Below are 15916 nucleotides of genomic sequence, written 5' to 3' on the forward strand. Positions count from 1 at the left end.
GAGAGAGAGAGAAAAGGGTAGGAGGGGGAGAGAAAGAGGGAGAAGCAGAGTAGGTGATAATGGATGATGTCGCTACGGCAACCCTAGTTCTACAGAAGAACACACACACACTCACACAAACAAACACACAAACACACACACACTTCTAAATAACGAGAGACAGATTCAATCAGTTGAGTGCTTTTTTATTAATAGATTAACTTAATCTAATCGATCAGCAATATTCAACCAACATCAATTGTATAGACGACCCCTGGCTTCATATCCATTCTATCCCATCCTATTTTATTCATCTAGCTGGTCCTACTGTTCATGTCTAGATCCTCTTCTAGACCCACACTGGAAACTACACCCTGCAGGTACTGTACACCCTGTGTGTGTATTTATGTGTGTGTATGTGTATTTATGTGTGTGTGTTTGTGTATGTATTTCTGTCTGTGTGTGTCTTGAAAACCACATGAATTTCACTTGTGAAGTGTTCCAAAAACACTTTATTATGTAAGGGAAGTGTGTATGATGACAGATATATGCAACATGTACTGTCTAATTCCAGGAAATTACATATGATACGCTAGCGATGATGTCATGATGCAGCCCCAGAGACCGCCCAATCATTAAGTCGTTAACATAAAAGGGGGGGCTGTATGCAATAGACACACAATGCACCCTCCCCCCTTCCCAACCCCCACCCTGCGGGAAGAGAATAGTTTGATCTTGGGGTTAGGACCCTGATGGGCGTCCTGAACTCTAAACGCACCAGCACAGCCCTGGCTTAGACGGAACACAAAATGTCCACCGTTGAATTTCAAAGAATCAGTTGAGACAGACAGACAGACAGACAGACAGACAGACAGACAGAGGGGGAGAGGGGGAGAGGGGGAGAGGGGGAGAGGGAGTGTGAGAGAGAGAGAGAGAGAGAGAGAGAGAGAGAGAGAGAGAGAGAGAGAGAGAGAGAGCAGGTCCACCTCTACAAGGCAGCAGTGCCCACCTTTGCCCGAACCCTAAAGGACATTGCTCTGAAACATATCCCCAACACTTCACTCAGGAGCAACAGATCAGTAGACACCCCATCCAGACCAGCGAGACACCCTCCCAGACCTGCAGGACCCCCCCCCGGACCTACACATAGAGGACCCACGCCAAGAGGATTTACATCCAGACCAGCGAGACACCCTCCCAGACCTGCAGGACCCCCCCCCCCCGGACCTACACATAGAGGACCCACGCCAAGAGGATTTACATCCAGACCAGCGAGACACCCTCCCAGACCTGCAGGACCCCCCCCGGACCTACACATAGAGGACCCACGCCAAGAGGATTTACATCCAGACCAGCGAGACACCCTCCCAGACCTGCAGGACCCCCCCCCCTGGACCTACACATAGAGGACCCACGCCAGGAGGATTTACATCCAGACCACAGCACCCCCAGACACATCCACAACCCCACCCCAACCAATCCCACCCCCACACATCAACCATGCCCACACCCCATTTAGGCCCCCTCTGATCAGACCTATGCCACTCCTGCCCACTCCATGCACCCCACCCCCGCAAAGAGGGCCTCAACATGGAAGCCACTCATACGCCCAGGTAGTGAGCGGGCAAACAGTCCCAACCCCCACTCTCACACTCACCCAAGCCAATGGCATGTACCAGATGCTCAGCAGGATCTGCTCACACTTACTGGCCTGAGGCCAAACCACGACCAATAACATTGGACACTCTATGGAACAAAAAGCCTTCACTATATCATCCTGGAATATCCAAGGCCTGAGGTCATCTGCCTTTGGCCTACAGAGCAGGAACCCGGACTTCACCAAAGAAATCGGTAATACAGACATTGTCATCCTGCAAGAAACCTGGTATAGAGGAGTCGGACCCACTGGTTGCCCTCTAGGCTACAGAGAGCTGGTCGTCCCATCCACCAAACTACCAGGTGTGAAACAGGGAAGGGACTCAGGGGGTATGCTAATTTGGTATAGAGCAGACCTAACTCACTCCATTAAATTAATCAAAACAGGAACATTCTACATTTGGCTAGAAATTCAAAAGGAAATTATCCTAACAGAGAAAAATGTCCTCCTGTGTGCTACCTATATCACCCCACTAGAATCCCCATACTTTAATGAAGACAGCTTCTCCATCCTGGAGGGGGAAATCAATAATTTCCAGGCCCAGGGACATGTACTAGTCTGTGGCGACCTAAATGCCAGAACCGGACAAGAACCTGACACCCTCAGCACACAGGGGGACAAACACCTGCCTGGAGGTGACAGCATTCCCTCGCACATATGCCCCCCTAGGCACAACTATGACAACATAACCAACAAAAACGGGTCACAACTCCTGCAGCTCTGTCGCACGCTGGGTATGTACATAGTCAATGGTAGGCTTCGAGGGGACTCCTATAGTAGGTACACATATAGCTCATCTCTTGGTAGTAGTACTGTAGACTACTTTATCACTGACCTCAACCCAGAGTCTCTCAGAGCGTTCACAGTCAGCCCACTGACACCCCTATCAGACCACAGCAAAATCACAGTCTACTTAAACAGAGCAATACTCAATCATGAGGCATCAAAGCCAAAGGAACTGAGTAACATTAAGAAATGCTATAGATGGAAGGAATGCAGTTTGGAAACCTACCAAAAAACTATTAGGCAACAAATTCAATCCATTTTAGACAATTTCCTGGGTAAAACGTTCCACTGTAATAGTGAAGGTGTAAACTTGGCAGTAGAAAATCTTAACAGTATATTTGACCCCTCAGCTTCCCTATCAAATCTAAAAATCTCAAATAGAAAACCGAAGAAAATTAACAACAATGACAAATGGTTTGATGAAGAATGCAAAAATCTAAGAAAGAAATTGAGAAACCTGTCCAACCAAAAACATAGAGACCAGGAAAACCTGAGTCTACACCTTCACTATGGTGAATCACTAAAACAATACAGAAATACACTACGGAAAAAGAAGGAACAGCATGTCAGAAATCAGCTCAATGTAATTGAAGAATCCATAGACTCTAACCACTTCTGGAAAAATTGGAAAACACTAAACAAACAACAACACGAAGAATTATCTATCCAAAATGGAGAAGTATGGGTAAACCACTTCTCCAATCTTTTTGGCTCTATAACAAAGAATAAAGAGCAAAAATATATACATGATCAAATACAGGTCTTAGAATCAACTATTAAAGACTACCAGAACCCACTGGATTCTTCAATTACATTGAATGAGTTACAGGACAAAATAAAAACCCTCCAACCCAAAAAGGCCTGTGGTGTTGATGGTGTCCTCAATGAAATGATCAAATATACAGACAACAAATTCCAATTGGCTATACTAAAACTCTTTAACATCATCCTTAGCTCTGGCATCTTCCCCAATATTTGGAACCAAGGACTGATCACCCCAATCCACAAAAGTGGAGACAAATTTGACCCCAATAACTACCGTGGAATATGCGTCAACAGTAACCTTGGGAAAATCATCTGCATTATCATTAACAGCAGACTCGTACATTTCCTCAATGAAAACAATGTACTGAGCAAATGTCAAATTGGCTTTTTACCAAATTACCGTACAACAGATGATATATTCACCCTGCACACCCTAATTGACAACCAAACAAACCCAAACAAAGGCAAAGTCTTCTCATGCTTGGTTGATTTCAAAAAAGCCTTCGATTCAATTTGGCATGAGGGTCTGCTATACAAACTGATGGAAAGTGGCGTTGGGGGTAAAACATACGACATTATAAAATCCATGTACACAAACAACAAGTGTGCGGTTAAAATTGGCAAAAAACACACAAATTTCTTCACACAGGGTTGTGGGGTGAGACAGGGATGCAGCTTAAGCCCCACCCTCTTCAACATATATATCAACGAATTGGCGTGGGCTCTAGAAAAGCCTGCAGCACCTGGCCTCACCCTACTAGAATCCGAAGTCAAATGTCTGCTGTTTGCTGATGATCTGGTGCTTCTGTCACCAACCAAGGAGGGCCTACAGCAGCACCTAGATCTTATGCACAGATTCTGTCAGACCTGGGCCCTGACAGTAAATCTCAGTAAGACCAAAATAATGGTGTTCCAAAAAAGGTCCAGTCACCAGGACCATATATAACAAAATACTTTTTTCCCCACCATAATTTGCAAATAAATTCATTAATAATCCTACAATGTGATTTTCTGGATTTTTTTTCTCATTTTGTCTGTCATAGTTAAAGTGTACCTATGATGAAAATTACAGGCCTCTCTCATCTTTTTAAGTGGGAGAACTTGCACAATTGGTGGCTGACTAAATACTTTTTTGCCCCACTGTAATTTGACACATTTATGGAATCATTCCTCTAAAACTGTCTGGCTAGCTATAATAGTGCAGATAAATTCTTCAAATTCATTGTTTTACACTCTTATCACAGTACAGGCTGACCATGGTTGACCAACTCCCTGACCAAAATGTCTGACCTTTTATACTGTCAAAAGAATGTTCCTGTCCATTGTAGTATTCAAATTCCTAATTCTATGGAGGGAGCATAGTAGTTTGACCTCTGACCTTCTCCTCCTCGTCCTGCTGTTGTCTCCTCTCCTCCACTGATGCCCTCCTCTCCTCCTCCCTTTTTTTCTGCTCTTCCATCTTCCTCCCTCGTTTGTCTGCACAACGCTCCAGCTGCTGCCGTACACGTTGCTCTTTATCACGCAAAAACTCCTCTAGGTACACACACACACACACACACTCTTTAGGGGTTAGGTTTAGGGTTAGAATTAGACTTAGGGGTTACGTTTAGAATTAGATTTAGGGGTTAGGTTTAGACTTAGGGGTTAGGTTTAGACTTAGGGGTTAGGTTTAGACTTAGGGGTTAGGTTTAGAATTAGACTCAGGGGTTAGGTTTAGACTTAGGGGTTGGGTTTAGGGCAGTGGCATGTATTCATGGTTGCCAAGGGAAGCCGGGCTTCCTCAAAAAATTTACCAGGCTGAATCTCACAGGAGAAAGCATCTAAGCGAGCGAAACAGTGTAGGCCATTTATCTGATGCTGTCTGGTCCAAACAAGTATGACATTGTTAAAGAATAAAAAAATACAAAAAATGACAAAAAAATAAAAGTATGACATTGTTGCCGCCGGTAGCATTGAATGCAAGGGAAGCGAGCAAGCATTCGGCCTCAACAAAAAAAGTCTAGAATAATAGCCAATTAGCTTTGAGCTAAACTAAGCAAGCTCAACTGTGAATGGTCCTGGCGCACCAAAAAAAAAGTGTCAAGGGAAACCAGCTTGGATTCTGGCATCACACATATCAAATCGTATTGAGAGCATATGTCATTGACAGAAACAACTTGAATTGTTGCGTCTCCTTGTGTTGTTGTTCCCCGGGGGCTAGCTAGTTGTTTTTGGTATATTTGAGTTGTCACTGTATTAGACTAAGCAGAGGTGATTTGATGATGTTGAAATGATGCTGGAATAGTGGAGGCAGCTCCTGTAACTCTCTGTGGTTCTAAATCAATAGTTGTTCAGTGGTCCGAAAATGTCTTGGCTTCCCAGTGATTGTGATCTTATCCATGCACCACTGGTTTAGGGTTAGAATTAGGGTTAGGAGTTGGGGAAAATAGGATTTTGAATGGGAATCAATTGTTTGGGTCCTAACTAGGATAGTAAAACACACATGGTGTGTTTGTCACAACAACAGATGACAGAGCCATCCAGTCAGTTCAGTTTGGAAGCAGTGATTCATACCATGACTCTTCTCTCTCTCCTCTCTCCTCCCTCTCGCGAGCTGCACTTTGTCCATCCGCGGTGACCCTTACACACATGAAGAAGAGAGAAGAGAGACAGTCAGTGAGCATATAGAGGGGTAATTACGAACAGAAGGGAAACTCACAGAACATCACGTGTTTCATACAGCTAGAAAAACATTGGAGAGGTTGCAGTGCACCACTGGTTGTACCAGTGCTAAGACTAAGACGCATTCAATTAACAGCAAACTGGATCCCCAGTAGATATTCAGCCCTTCTTGGAGAAAGCTACTCAAACCCGGATTAAGCACATACATGCTTTTTAGTCCAGGAGTAAACTTAATCTGGTTCATGAATCCAGCCCATACAGATACAATGGAAGGTCGTTAAAATACATAAAAAAATGGTCGGGCTGTTGTGATTGGACGACAGACGAGAAGCGGACACATGCCCATTGGTGAGTGGTCTTGTCCCAGTGATGATGGGCGATGTCATGACTGCTAATTGGAGGGTAGAGTCAGTCACACACAGCTGCCAGAACTGAACATTAAACTTTAGCACAGTGGGCTCACACAGTCAATCTTGACACACGCAGGTTCGATTCCATAGAATTCTATTTCAATGTTTGATTTCCGGTCGGCCAGACACTATATCCCCGGCCTAGTCTGTATGTGAGGGGGAGAGATATACATCGTCCAGGTGGCCTGGAGGTCATCCCTCCATTTAGCTAGAGGACAGTGGGTATTGTGTGGTTTATGGCTGTCTGTCTGGCAGACTGTCAACAGACAGAAACAGCACTACATCAAGGTGCAGCAGGATCATGTCTATGTTCACACACACATGTTTGTTTTACTATCCATGTGGGATAATTGATTCCCATTTAAAATCCTATTTTCCTTAACCCCTAACCCAAAACTCTAATCCCTAACCCAAACTCTAACCCCTAGCCCTAACCCAAAACTCTAACCCCTAGCCCTAACCCAAAACTCTAACCCCTAACCCAAACTCTAACCCCTAGCCCTAACCCAAAACTCTAACCCCTAACCCAAACTCTAACCCCTAGCCCTAACCCAAAACTGTAACCCCTAGCCCTAACCCAAAACTCTAAGCCCTAGCCCTAACCCAAAACTCTAACCCCTAACCCAAACTCTAACCCCTAGCCCTAACCCAAAACTCTAACCCCTAACCCAAACTCTAACCCCTAGCCCTAACCCAAAACTCTAACCACTAGCCCTAACCCTAACCCAAAACTCTAACCCCTAACCCAAAACTCTAACCCCTAGCCCTAACCCAAAACTCTAACCCCTAACCCAAAACTCTAACCCCTAGCCCTAACCCAAAACTCTAACCCTTAGCCCTAACCCAAAACTCTAACCCCTAACCCAAACTCTAACCCCTAGCCCTAACCCAAAACTCTAACCCCTAGCCCTAACCCAAAACTCTAACCCCTAACCATAACCCAAAACCCCAACCCAAAACTCTAACCCCTAGCCATAACCCTAACCCAAAACTCTAACCCCTAACCCCTAACCCAAAACTCTAACCCCTAACCATAACCCAAAACCCTAACCCAAAACTCTAACCCCTAGCCATAACCCAAAACTCTACCCCTAACCATAACCCAAAACCCTAACCCAAAACTCTAACCCCTAACCCCTAACCCAAAACTCTAACCCCTAACCATAACCCAAAACCCTAACCCAAAACTCTAACCCCTAGCCATAACCCAAAACTCTACCCCTAACCATAACCCAAAACCCTAACCCAAAACTCTAACCCCAAGCCATAACCCAAAACCCTAACCCAAAACTCTAACCCAAAACTCTAACCCCTAACCATAACCCCAAACTCTAACCATAACCCAAAACTCTAACCCAAAACTCTAACCCCTAGCCATAACCCAAAACCCTAACCCAAAAATCGAATCCCTATCCAAAACTCTTAACCCTAATCCTAACCCGAAACTCTTAACCCCTAATCCTAACCACAGTTTATACCCCCAAGACATAAGACTGAACAACTGATCAAATGACCACCGGACTATTTACATGGGGGTTGCAACTCAATATTAGGAAGGTGTTCTTAATGTTTTGTATTCTCAGTGTATATACACGCTATATGCACACAGCAAGAAGCAGGTGTTCTTTACTGTCATAAGATATGTACATTTACGTAAATATATGCAGTCAGATCTGCCCCATGGGTATAAATACAGCTTATGTTAAATAAGATGGTTTCTTCATCTTGAAAGATAAGTCACATTTTAACATCAATAAATGAACAAATCTGCTAACACTCACTGAGTCAGGTGAGTTATAGTAACATTCCCTATAATACAAACATGCCCGTTCATTAATCAATACGGAAACATTTCATTTAATCGAAATAACAATTGAATAGAGCAAAAAACACAATCCCCTAACAATATCCTTATCCCAAGCCTAGTACCATCATCCAATCAAAACAACCGCCAGTAAATCCTGAGCACATCATCATCATCTCACCTGTCACCTGGTGCCCAGCGCCTCGTTTGACTGTGGTCATCTCTGTTCCCACCACTACTGTACCTGTGTGTCTGACTCCTGATTCAACAGCAGCAACAAATCAAACCAGCCTGAACACAACTGCGGCAGAACCGAGATAGAAATACCAGAGAAACAGAGAGAGAGAGAAACAGAGAGAGAAACACAGAGAGAGAAACAGAGAGAGAGAGAAACAGAGAGAGAGAGAGAGAAACAGAGAGAGAAACAGAGAGAGAGAAACAGAGAGAGAGAGAAACAGAGTGGAGTAATGCCAGGAAGAGAGAGAAACAGCGAGAGAGAAACAGAGAGAGAGAGAAACAGAGAGAGAGAGAGAGAAACAGAGAGAGAAACACAGAGAGAGAAACAGAGAGAGAGAGAAACAGAGAGAAACAGAGAGAGAAACAGAGTTAGAGAGAGAAAGAGAGCGAGTGTGAGTGCGAGTGCGAGAGAGAGAAACAGAGAGAGAAACAGAAAGAGAGAAACAGAGAGAGAGAGAAACAGAAAGAGAGAAACAGAGAGAGAGAGAGAAAGAGAGCGAGTGTGAGTGCGAGTGCGAGAGAGAGAAACAGAGAGAGCGAGAGAGAGAAACCGACGGGGGAAATTAATGCGTTCGAGTGTCTTCGACGATAATCAAAGTCAATCCATCTGATACATTTGGCCATTTAAAATAAAAAAGTATTATTTCTAATGAGACAGTTTAATCCATATCTGTATGGTTTAAGTCACATACCAACATACACGTGCCAGAGGGCTGTAAATTACATCATTATTTACATCAAATAGAGTCCACACATGTCGGTTCAGTGGTCTGTCTCTTTCTCACGTCTCTCTCCCACACACGCAGAACCCGATTGGATAATTCATAGACTAAATATAGAGCAGAGGGAACAGTGAATAACAGCAACCAATAGTCAGAGAATCAGCAGCGGGGTCTATGATAAAGATGTCAGGGGAAAGTACTCCCATAATGGACAGCATAAAAGGTTTGAAACCCACTGAGAAGATAGAAGCTTGACGGCACACAAGCTTTCCCAGAGTAGGGCTAGAGGCACCTAGGGGCCACATGCATGGTTATACCTGGAACAGCTGTTGCTGCAGTTTGGCTCCATGAAAATATTTATGGAGCCGTTTGATGGTTGCCAAAACGTGCTCAAGATGAAACATGTTTCTATGCTTGCCCATTGATTTGTAATTACATTACACAGGCTGGCTGGTATAGTCCCCCATGTAGTTGTTTAGTCATGATGCGGCCCACAGAATGGAATGACAAGAAAGCACTATAATTCCTGAAGCCAATTTCTGGGGTGGGATTAATTCAAATGCAATTTACAGCCTCTTTCAGATCTCTGTTTCATGCAGAAATCCATTTTTTTCCATTGGTTCTCTCTCCGATTCATTGTGACCGTGTTGCTTCTGTCCCTTTCCTCACTCCTACCTGGGCTCCAACTGAGAACCCTCTGCACACATAAACAACTGCTTCCCACGAAGCATCGTTACCCATCACTCCAAAAAAGCCACGGCCCTTGCTGAGCAATGGAAACAACTACTTCAAGGTCTCAGAGCGAGTGACGTCACCAATTGAAACGCTATTAGCGCACACCCCACTAGCCATTTCACACCGGTTACACTCACCCCTTTTCTGCAGCAACCAGTGATCCGGGTCACGGCACCAATGTAACAGTGTTGCTTCCGTCCCTCTTCTCGCCCGTACCTGGGCTCAAACCAGGGATCCTCTGCACATTAACTGCCTCCTGTGAAGCTTCGATACCTGTCGCTCCACAAAAGCCACAGCCCTTGCAGAGCAAGGGAAACAACTACTTCAAGGTCTCAGAGCAAGTGACGTCACCGACTGAAATGCTGTTAGCGCACACCTCGCTAATTAGCTAACCATTTCACAGCAGTTACACCATGGCAGGACAGAGAACATCTCTCATCCCTCTCCCTTTTCACCCAGCTCCAAATATCTCCCTAGTGAGCGTTTATAGGCACATTATTTAGGCTAATGAAAACACACACATTTTAATAAGGTTGACTACTGTGAGCGTTTACAGAGAATGTGCTGCACCAGAGCTTCGTTGTACATGGCACGTGCAGTGATCTGATAACACTGGGCCTCGTGGGGGTGTATTATGCAGAACAGTGGTGCCAAATAACAGTTCACACATGCGCGTGTCAGATACTGTATGTTCTAAAGGAACTGACCTATACGTTGCCCGGGACATAGAAACAAGACGTCTGCCCTGCTTATAAAGGTCTGTCTGTTCAGGCTACATCTCAGAAGCAGTGATAATATGAGAAGGAGACAATAAAATATGATTACAGGTCACCAACCCAGTACAGCTCCACTCATTAATGTGTAAAGGGTATGTCCCTCTCCTGTTCTTTCCTGCTGTGTCATCCTCATGCCGACATTCATTTACAAACATCACACATATAAAGACCAATAACATTCGATGCAGAAAAAAATATTAGTATATATATATAGCTTTGTATTACTGGTTACAAAAAAAGCTTTAACATAATTATATTAATGCTCACCACCAACAACCCTGTGGATGAGGTTGAGCTGTAGGTCAGTGGCACCACCTAGTGGTTGATACATACAAGCACAGGCTCCAGTCTTTCTCAGAGAAGAAAGGAGCTGCGTAAAATGTAATGTCAAAAAGTCCATGGAATTAAGTTCTTTATTGGAAATCCCTATAAATCAGCCTTATACATCATAGTAGCTCAGGCGCTGTCTATGGTGTTAGACACAGTTCAGTGATATTTAGCTAGCCTGGTCCCATTGTGTATGAGCTGCAGCCAACTCCTCTGTAGATGCCAAGCAGCACATGACATCTCTGGCATGACAGTGAAGAAACAGAGGAATTGACTCCAGCAGCAGCAGACTGGACCACCAGGGTAGTTAGGAGGTAGCCATTACCTCTGACAGAACTCAGCGGTCTCTAAACCGCAGCTGGGGGGGGGGTCACAAAGCAGGAACAAGTAGAAAAAGCCAATTAACATTCCTAGATATTCTGAAATAACATGAAATGGACATCAGTATAATTGACAAATATCCAATTTTATAGATTATTTAAGGAAATAAATCAAAAGTAGTAGCTATATCTGAATGTTTTTCAAAGGTGGGCCTAACTTCCTTGAACGTGGTGATGCTTTGTGACACACCCCTCCGGGAGTTGATCAAAACATAAAACCAACAGACAAAATACACATGGGGAAACAAAAGAAAAATACACTGTTGAAAAACAGAGGCATCTTCAGGAATCAGTTTTACATAATCAATAAACATATTTAATCCAAACTAATATACTAACTATCAACTATGATACAGAACGCAGGACAAAACATAAAATGGTTCATATTTTTATTGCAAATCTAGAGATTCTATACTTGTAAGTAAATTCCACTCCGCATGAAATCGATATAAATACATTTAAAAAAGACACTGCAAGAAATTGCGAGCAGCTGCAGTCATGTTATCAATGAGTTAGTGGGAGGGCTGAACGCCCTTGAAATATGTTGTGTGGGCGGGGTCGTCAATAGGTAACACAGCCACAAATGTGGGCAGTGGGTACAGTGATTCCAGTACACAAGTATCGAAGTCCTGTGCTGATTTTCGGAGCAGATGGTAAAAATTACACCTTCCCCTAGAAGGTCCTTAGATCTGGAGAATAATGACAGAGGAAAGAAAGTGGGGGTGAGAGGAGGTGGGTTGGGGGGCGAGAGGTGGGTAGAGAGGGGGCAGGGAGGGGAAAGAGATACAGATGGAGGGTCACCAGATGGTTAATCCTGTCATTGCAGCAGTTCCAACCTACAGAAAGCAATACAAGATGCTGATTGAGCACTTACGTCATCAATGTCCTCATCATCATCGCCGATGTCGTCAAACTGGATGTCTTCATCATCCCCGGGACCGAAGGTATCCGTCTCGTTGATCTTGGCTGAGGGGACGAGACAGGAAGAGGAGGAGTCAGAGACAACAAGGATGTGCAAACAAAACAACCCATGAATTTAATATCTACAAAACCAATCGTTGGTCCAGTCGTAGTCATCATGGGCTGTCAATAATTTCTAGCTTTCTTTCCTCATCTTTTCTCCTACATGACCACTATTCCAATCCCATTAGCTGTTACCGTAGCGACTACTCACCGTGCTCCGGCAGTTCTCCGTAGGCCTTCAGACTCCTGGCCTCGTCTGCATTGTACTTCAGGATCACATCCGCTTTGTTGTCCTATAGCAGGAGAAAAAAAACCCAACTCAGACACTTCTATGATACAGTGACAATAGAGCTGAGCGATATGGCCTAAAAATCATCTTTATTTTTTCCAAACTTATGGGCGATTTCCGATTTATATATAGTTTTTTTTAACATGTTCTCTGAATAAGCGTTGTTGTACAATTAAAAGGTCAATAAACTGCATTCAAAACAGCCAGCAATAATCTAATGAATTCAGGGAGTGCGTAAGTATACCCAGGCTAAATATAGGCCTTCCACAACCATAAGACCAACTAATAATATCATTATTTAATCCAAATAGTTTAACCAGCTCTTTTTTTGCAATAATCACTGATCTGGCTTTCAACTCAGTCAATGAAAATACCCTTTTGTTACAAATTGAACCAGAACCATGCACATCCCCACTAATAAAAGGGCCAACCTCTTGTAGCAGGCACAATAGAACATTGACACAGCACAGGGGGCTGCTGAGGGGAGGAAGGCTCACAATAATGGCTGGGATGGAATGCCATCAAACCCCTGGAAACCATGTGTTTGATGCCATTACACCATTTCTGCTCCAGCCATTACCACGAGCACCTTCTCCCCAGTGAAGGTCCCACCAACCTCCTGTGTAACACAGGTCTAATAAACACTCTCTCAAGCACAAGCCCACATGCTACTGACTAGTCAGATAATCTTTATATTTCAAGCCTAGACAACTTGGATCTATTTGCTTCCTAACAAGGTAGATCAGTTGACCTATGAACACACTCTTCTGTCTGCCTCCAACTGCTTGAACAGCATGCTGGCCTGTCCACTTGGTTCAGATGTTGAAATCAAGTAGCCTACCTGGATAAGACACTTATTTCTCAGAATGAGTTGCCAATTACTGATATAAATGTGTATTTTTATTCTCATTGCACATTTATAAAACAACTAGATAGCTAACACAGCCGGTGGCAAAAATTCTGCTAGTGGCACGTTGCACAGAAAATGAACATTTATTTTCCAGAAATAATGCTACTTCTGTTTTAGTAGGGTCAACTCTCTGTACGTTTTATGAGTTGAGAGATAGAAAAGGTATCGCTAGAAAGGTTTAGTTCTCATCGATGACACTCAAATAATTTCTGTGTCTTTCAGTGTCCATAGCACCCATTCTGTTGGACCAAACCTCAAACGTAAACAGTGAGTTGAAACAACGTTACGTCATGGAGGAAGAAGTGATTTTTCATCTGTTGTTGTGAGTGGCAGGGACTTGGTGTATGAGTGGGAATGTACACACAGGCACAGCAGGAACAAAGGAGATAAAACAAAAAGACAACAAGTGGACATAAACGCTCATAAAACAACACTTCATTATTGCGATACATTTTGTGCTAAAAAACACATTTGAATTAATCAAAATAATTCCATATAAAAATCGCCCAGCCCTAAGTGACAACCAAATGCACAGTCACCCACAACAACAGCAGCAGCAGTCGTAAACTTGCTGGTCATCTCACCTGGTAATCTCTCAGTCCCACCAGGATGATATCTGACGTGTTAATCCACACCTGAAAGAAAAACAACAGAAGGACTCTTTTACAAGGACATAAATCAGATGAATGGATAACAATCTGAAGAATTCATTAACACACAACTGCAGCCCATGCTGTGTCGCGGTTGATAGTCCATCGTGGGGAGAAAAAAAACAAAAAAAACATTGAGTCTGCATCATTCAGGGTTTCCCCTTGTGTGTCAATATGATGGGCGTGTGTTCCTACCTTTTTCCTGAGTTTTCCTCTGATGTGGCAGAGCCGCTTAACTCCGTCAAAACACATGGCTTCCAACCTCCCATTACCCAACATCTTAATCACCTGGGCATATTCTACAGGAAAGAGAGAAGGACTTAACATACACAACATCTCAGGAGTTGGGAACACCTGAGTGTACTCTACAGCACAGGGGAGAGGGTTACATTGCTCCCACGTAGTAGGGCCATGTTGATCATTATGCTTGTATAACTTTACCCTCAATAGAACACACGTCTGCTCTAAAAACAGGGCTGCATTTTTATCTGCATTCCAGAAACTTGGGAAAAAGGGAGCTGTACATTCTAGAGCATTGTTGAGGTACTCCACACTGGGGAGAGACTGGTAGTTCTAATTCTAGAACTGGTGTGCGTGCAGGCTTTTGCTCCAGCCAAAGCACTAACACACCAACTAATCATAGTCTTCAACAAAGACTTGATTCAGCCATGTTGCTGTTTGGCTGGAACAAAGGCCTACACCCACACAAGTCCTGGCAGAGACCCCTCCACTCTCCACTCACCCTGCCCGTCCTCTTTGAACACCAGCTCTCTCTTCTCTGACTCATTCTCATTTTTTCCACGTCGACGATTCTTTCCTCCCTTACCTGGAGAGGACAGAGATAAATAAATTAAGTCATACAGACCACTCACATTTTTGTCATTCAGCAGACACTTTCGCTCAGACTGTATTTAACTACTATAGCTATGTAGGTAAAGGTTTTGAGTTTCCACTATGAAATCAGAGTACCACACCCAATAGATACCTAACCTATACTATATTATTATAGTGTTTCAATGTCAACCCCACATCACCAACTTTTATTCTATCTAACCTTTATTTAACTAGGCAAGTTATTTAAGAACAAATTCTTATTTACAATGACGGTCTACTCCGGTCAAACCCCCGACGATGCTGGTTCAATTGTGCCGCCTGGATTCGAACCAGGTACTATAGTGACGCCTCTTGCACTGAGATGCAGTGCCTCAGACTGCTGCACCACTCGGGAGTCCAACTACAGGAGGTACATGATGTGTTACAGCAACATGTGAAAATGTTTTACATGAATAGAGCGCAGATCTGCCATATGGCCAACTACAGTCGGTACGTGAAACCTTCAGGCAAATGTAGCTAGCTGACTGTGGATTGAATGGGTTCTACTACAGTTGCTAGTTAGACGACAGGTCATGTGCGCCCTTAACAGTACAATTTAACGTCAGAACGACAATACAGCGAGCCGGCTGCTCTTAACTTACATAGTCTGTACGTACCTAGATTTGTGAAAATATATGCTACGAAGCTGGTGGTTACCGTTAGTCATTATGTTAGCTAGCTATTCAACTGTGTCACGTTTTCACTGCGTGTAGAGACTGAAGTCGTCAGAGACTGCAGGACAAGATCCGGGAATAGACGGCGCTTCTAACACTACCTTTATTCTTGGGCATATTCTTTACAGCTCAGATCTTCTCTTCGTCCCGTGGTGATTGGGTGGCGCTTACTGCTCTATGAACAATAATGAGAAAGAAAAACGGCCCAATTTCTCCCGGCAGAATTCACGGAAAACCAATTCACCACTCGTGCACCGGTTTACGCATGCGCATGGCATGTCATACAAAATGGTAAAGCTTTATTTACACATGTGAAAC

General features: G+C 43.7%; 2 protein-coding genes across 5 annotated transcripts in view; both read right to left on the reverse strand.

Annotated features, from left to right (window-relative positions):
• map7d2b (MAP7 domain containing 2b) overlaps positions 1-8697 on the reverse strand; it is a 29779-nt gene extending 21082 nt beyond the window's left edge. Inside the window, exons 1-3 of one of the 4 annotated variants that reach the window (XM_064941276.1) lie at positions 8244-8697; positions 5741-5806; positions 4566-4720 (exon numbers count right to left, since the gene is read on the reverse strand). In XM_064941276.1, the coding sequence (XP_064797348.1) occupies positions 4566-4720; positions 5741-5806; positions 8244-8283 (261 nt within the window). In that variant the 5' untranslated portion in view covers positions 8284-8697. The remainder of the gene's footprint in view (positions 1-4565; positions 4721-5740; positions 5807-8243) is intronic. The other 3 variants (XM_064941275.1, XM_064941277.1, XM_064941278.1) reach the window with 3 other exon arrangements.
• A 2914-nt stretch (positions 8698-11611) lies between these two features.
• LOC135517196 (eukaryotic translation initiation factor 1A, X-chromosomal) lies at positions 11612-15886 on the reverse strand. Its single transcript, XM_064941283.1, has 7 exons — positions 15700-15886; positions 14794-14877; positions 14247-14350; positions 13986-14036; positions 12414-12495; positions 12114-12205; positions 11612-11928 (listed from the first exon to the last, which is right to left on the reverse strand). The coding sequence occupies exons 1-7, from the start codon at positions 15713-15715 to the stop codon at positions 11923-11925; spliced, it is 435 nt and encodes a 144-aa protein (XP_064797355.1). The 5' UTR covers positions 15716-15886; the 3' UTR covers positions 11612-11922.
• Positions 15887-15916: the final 30 nt, after the last annotated feature.

Source organism: Oncorhynchus masou, chromosome 28, assembly GCF_036934945.1.
Source record: "Oncorhynchus masou masou isolate Uvic2021 chromosome 28, UVic_Omas_1.1, whole genome shotgun sequence".
NCBI lineage: Eukaryota > Metazoa > Chordata > Actinopteri > Salmoniformes > Salmonidae > Oncorhynchus > Oncorhynchus masou.

Coding starts and splice junctions, on each gene's coding strand:
- LOC135517196 (XM_064941283.1), bottom strand. Junction 14,037..14,246: donor GAGGAAAACTCAGGAAAAAG/GTAGGAACACAC, acceptor TTTTTCTTTCAG/GTGTGGATTAACACGTCAGA. Junction 12,496..13,985: donor TGGGACTGAGAGATTACCAG/GTGAGATGACCA, acceptor CTCCTGCTATAG/GACAACAAAGCGGATGTGAT.